At 39.2% G+C, this 4393-nt stretch overlaps 2 protein-coding genes across 2 annotated transcripts in view; both read left to right on the plus strand.

Annotated features, from left to right (window-relative positions):
- Nucleotides 1-323: 323 nt before the first annotated feature.
- On the plus strand, nucleotides 324-2519 carry LOC106118833 (peptidyl-tRNA hydrolase ICT1, mitochondrial). Its single transcript, XM_013313587.1, has 5 exons — nucleotides 324-616; nucleotides 779-880; nucleotides 1044-1127; nucleotides 1203-1372; nucleotides 1803-2519. The coding sequence occupies exons 1-5, from the start codon at nucleotides 458-460 to the stop codon at nucleotides 1894-1896; spliced, it is 609 nt and encodes a 202-aa protein (XP_013169041.1). The 5' UTR covers nucleotides 324-457; the 3' UTR covers nucleotides 1897-2519.
- Nucleotides 2520-2728: 209 nt separating this feature from the next.
- Nucleotides 2729-4393, plus strand: part of Cluap1 (clusterin associated protein 1) — a 3151-nt gene continuing 1486 nt past the window's right edge. The window contains exons 1-6 of the mRNA XM_013313542.1: nucleotides 2729-2858; nucleotides 3051-3247; nucleotides 3455-3625; nucleotides 3742-3837; nucleotides 3917-4134; nucleotides 4206-4338. Coding sequence (XP_013168996.1) covers nucleotides 2837-2858; nucleotides 3051-3247; nucleotides 3455-3625; nucleotides 3742-3837; nucleotides 3917-4134; nucleotides 4206-4338 — 837 coding nt within the window. The 5' untranslated portion in view covers nucleotides 2729-2836. The remainder of the gene's footprint in view (nucleotides 2859-3050; nucleotides 3248-3454; nucleotides 3626-3741; nucleotides 3838-3916; nucleotides 4135-4205; nucleotides 4339-4393) is intronic.

Consider the following 4393-nt stretch of genomic DNA (forward strand, 5'->3'; position numbering starts at 1 on the left):
TTGAATACAAATTTATATTTATTCGAGTTTATTCCTGTTGACTATAAAAATGTAAAATCTGACCAGGCAAATAAGAAACCTGACCGTGCCGGGCGTGGTAAAAACCTACGGAACTAACACCATAACAGCAATTTCAAAACAGAAATCAGTTGGCATAGCATGGAGATTGTTGATTTTCGCCGCTCACTAAGTCAAGCTTTTTTTTAGCTTCCTAATCTGGAATTATGCATCATTTTCTGATTTTATTTAATTCCTCCTTTTTAATAATGGCAGCACCAACTTAATAAAGTCAAACGCCAACCAATCGTCAATGTCAGTTTTTTGACACTTGTATTTTGACGTTTAAGTTTGAGGTTATGTTTATTAATCGAAGCGAAAGGTTATTCTATTAATTATTATGCAGTAAAACATACTGTTTTATCATTTGGTACTCACAAAATAGTAAACAAAGGTGGCCATGATACCTATTACTTACCTGCGACTTACCTGTCTTAGCAAAATGGCTTCGACCGCTTTTTATTCAACCTTAACGAAACGAACGATGGCATATAAGAGTGCAATTTCTTTGGAAACTTTATATCCAAATAGTTCATTGAAGCTAACTACGCCGTCATTTGTAAGTTCTTGTTACTAGTGTATTATTTATTTGGAACAATATTAAAAAAATCCTTAACAATTTTATCAAAATATATTTTTTAAATAGTAATGATTTGTTCAATGAGTTGCTTTATTACGGTATTAAAATGTAGTATAACGTATTTTTTATAATTTTTTTCAGACACCAGACCCTAAAGAGAAGTTTTCTGGTTTTATTCCAATGGAAAAGTTGGTCATAACATACAGTGCTAGCTCAGGACCGGGGGGACAAAATGTTAACAAGGTAACCAACATTAATGGTGTTATCTCCTAACATCTCATTTTAATTGAGGTTACTATGTTTTATACAGGATTTTCAGTATTTATTAATAAAATTTTTCAGTATTAGAAATTTACAAATATTTATGCATTTATTATAAGTAACCCAAAGTTTTTATATTTTCCAGGTGCACACAAAAGTAGATCTGAGATTTAAACTAAGTGAAGCAGATTGGTTGCATCCTGACATCAAGGAGAAGTTACTTGAATTGGTATGTCTTGTTAATTTACTTATATGAAAAAATACATTAATCATATTAAAAAAGAATTTTCAACTTTTTCACCAGCATGGTAAAAAGCTGTCTAAGGAGGGGTATTTGATCATCCGGTCGGACACTACTCGCTCTCAACAACTGAACCTGGCGGACTGTCTGCAGAAACTGCGCAACATGATCCGTGATGCTGCTGTCACAAAGCGCGAGCCTGCACCGGAGACACAAGAGAGGATCCGACAGAGGTGAGATAATGCTAGGTTTACACTTACCACATGATGATCACAGATATAATAAAATGTAAAGTAAATTGATCTATAATTTATAATAAAAACTAATGCTAGCTTGATAATCTGTACTATTGTACTATAAAGATGAAAGATTTGATTGTTTGTTTGCATTCAATAGTGTCTAAAACTACTGAAACAATTCAGAAAATACTTTCAATGTTGAGAGGCTACATCTATGGCATAGGTTATATTTTTACTAGATTTTTTCATGTAGTTACTTGCAATTTACTTAGCGGACTAGTACCTTACAAGCTGAATATTGCTGTTTTCTTTTATTTTTTTAATATTGATAGAGATATTAATATAATTTTAATCATTATAAATAAGTATATGCTAGGATATATTGTAATTTATCATATTAAATAGTGGTTTTTTGCGTGTGCAGACACCTGAAGGCAGCGCGGCTGCGCGTGGCTCAGAAGCGTGAGGAGTCTCACCACCGCGAGCTGAGGCGACCGCCGACTGTCGTGGATTTATGATTTTTTTATTAAATTGAGCACACGCTAACCTGCACAATGTCAGCTTATTACTTCAAATGTTTACCAATGATCAATATTGTTTCGTGACGCTTACAATGTTCGAAAGCTATATACAAATTATGAACTTTTCAACCATAGATTTTGTTGAACGGTGAAAATATTTTATTTGTGGTAATAATGCTGACATTGGAGGTGAATCAGGAATGTCTTATGAGGAAAGAGGTCATTGTCTCATTGAATATCCCTCAATCAACATAAAACAGATCCTGTTAACAAATATTTTGTATGCGACAATATTAGATAAACATTTAAAACAACTTGTTTAGATTTTAGTATATTTTTATATTAAATACAAGTGTGGGCAAATAATTATAAAATTGTCGTATACAATGTATTGTTTGTGTGCTCAATTTAATTATCTTTATGTGAACAAACAACCAGCCATTCTGGTTTTTGACATCAGTTTCTCTGTATAAAACATATGATCATCCTCGTCATTATCTTTGACTAAACAGAAATAACAATATGTTTTGATTGGAGACTTTGGTTTCAGAAACCCACGGCTAATCCTACTGTAGCGTGAAAGTAGATTTTATGTGTAATATTATAGATTTGTGATTCTATTCCATCGTTTTATTTATTATCTATAAATCCCTATAGTATAAAATGAATCAATTATGTTATAAAAAAATTATATTGTAAACTATAAGTTTCTTGCGAAAAACTTTTTTAGTATTGATTGTTGTGGCACAAGTGAGTTGTCATAATTTAGTTTGTCTATGCGCACGGTCACATAGCTTTGTCGTTGTATAAAAGATTTTGGCCGCGAAACAGGAAATCAAATTAAAGTGAAACGGAACGTTATTTGCGTTGCCATAGCAATGTTTTGACAACAAAACTGTTTTCCATTCCAGTATTACCAGTTTTTTAATATAGCAAAATGTCTTACAGAGATATCAGGAGTAAGTATTTACTAATTAATTGTATTAAAAATATGATGCAATTATTTCATTACGTAAATAAGAAGTGACATAATGCCATTATTAATCTTTTGCGCCACTGCACTATTGTAAGTTTCTCGTAAACTTTCTGCCTCACTCACACTTACAAGCTTGTGAAATTAATTATTGGAACCTTTTTTGTGCAATGTGTAGACTTTATCGAGGTGATGCGCGTGCTGGGGTACCCGCAGGCGATCTCCATGGAGAGCTTCCGAAGTGCAAACTGGGCGCTGCTGGAGCCGTGCGTGCGCTGGCTGGCCGCGCGGCTCGACCCCGATGTGACGCTCGCCGGCAGCGGGGTCACGCTGGAGGGACGCGTCGCCTTCGTATCACACGCGCTTGAACTCTTCGTTCGTGTCTTTGTTTTATCATCAGACTACAGATCTTTGCAGTCATCGTAACACTAAATAGATATAGATCTCTTGCGTAAAACGCCCGTTATTTATTGATTGTTCAAAAAAGTATGACTGAATAGATTAGCAATGTGTCTGTAATGGTGTTTAAATGATGTAAGGTGAGTTTTTGGGAATTAATAGTTATAAATGTTTGAATGTCAGCACTCCCTCGGCAACGTGAAGCTGAGCGGCAAGCGCGTGTACGGTGCGGATGGGTGGGCGGTGCGCGAGCTGCTGAAGGCGGGCCGGCTGCTGCGCGATGCGCTCCGAGCGCCCCCGCCCGACGACCTGCGCCCGCACAACGCCGTTCTATCGTACGACGTCACCGCCAAGGTCATTTGAACATGCTTATGTTGTTAAAATATCACAACTTGGTTGTTGTGATATTTTATTAATTTTGTAAATGTCATAGTAGTTACAGAAAATACATTAACACAGCAACGTTATAGATAAGCGAGATCAAGCGGGCGCGGTCGCTGGCGACAGAGATCACCGCTCAGGGCGCCTTCCTCTACGACCTGCTGGCTAAGGAGGCCAACAACAAGGTTAGTTACCGTCTAAACAAGCGTACGTAGATAGAATTTGGTTAATTGAGATTAAAAGAAAACTAACACTTGTTGACAGGAGCAGCGCGACGCGGCGCTGTCTCGGCCGCTGGACATGTCGTCGCTGGAGGCGGGGCTGGCGCGCGGGGTGGGCGTGGTCCGCGAGCGCGTTGCGGCGGCGCGTGCGCAGGCGCAGAGTGCGGAGGCAAGCGCAGCCGCGCTAGACGCCAAGCTTGCGCGCCGCCACGCAGACCTGCAGCGCGCTGAGAAACGACTGCACACCGTGCAGAAGATCAAGTTATTTGATAAACTGATTACCAAAAATGCACGAAACGGAGGAAGTGTTGTTTAACATTTCTTTGCACCAGGCCGGCGTACCAGTCTGAGCTGTCGGCGCTGGAGCGGGAGATCGCGGATCTGTGGGAGCAGTACGTGGTGCGCTATCGCTGCGTGGAGGCGCTCAAACACCAGCTCAGCCTACTGGAGCGCGCGCAGGCAGAGGTGAGAGAGCTGCGAGGAGGGTAGGGGTGAGCGGGGGAGACGTCACCGTGTAACC

This window comes from Papilio xuthus, unplaced genomic scaffold (genome assembly GCF_000836235.2).
Source record: "Papilio xuthus unplaced genomic scaffold, Pxut_1.1 DF827542.1, whole genome shotgun sequence".
Classification (NCBI taxonomy): domain Eukaryota; kingdom Metazoa; phylum Arthropoda; class Insecta; order Lepidoptera; family Papilionidae; genus Papilio; species Papilio xuthus.

Bases quoted from the DNA above. Each gene is read 5' to 3' on its own strand.
- LOC106118833 (XM_013313587.1), top strand. From the start codon at position 458: ATGATACCTATTACTTACCTGCGACTTACCTGTCTTAGCAAAATGGCT. The intron at 881-1,043 runs GTAACCAACATT...TATATTTTCCAG, and splicing joins GGGGACAAAATGTTAACAAG to GTGCACACAAAAGTAGATCT. The intron at 1,128-1,202 runs GTATGTCTTGTT...CTTTTTCACCAG, and splicing joins AGGAGAAGTTACTTGAATTG to CATGGTAAAAAGCTGTCTAA.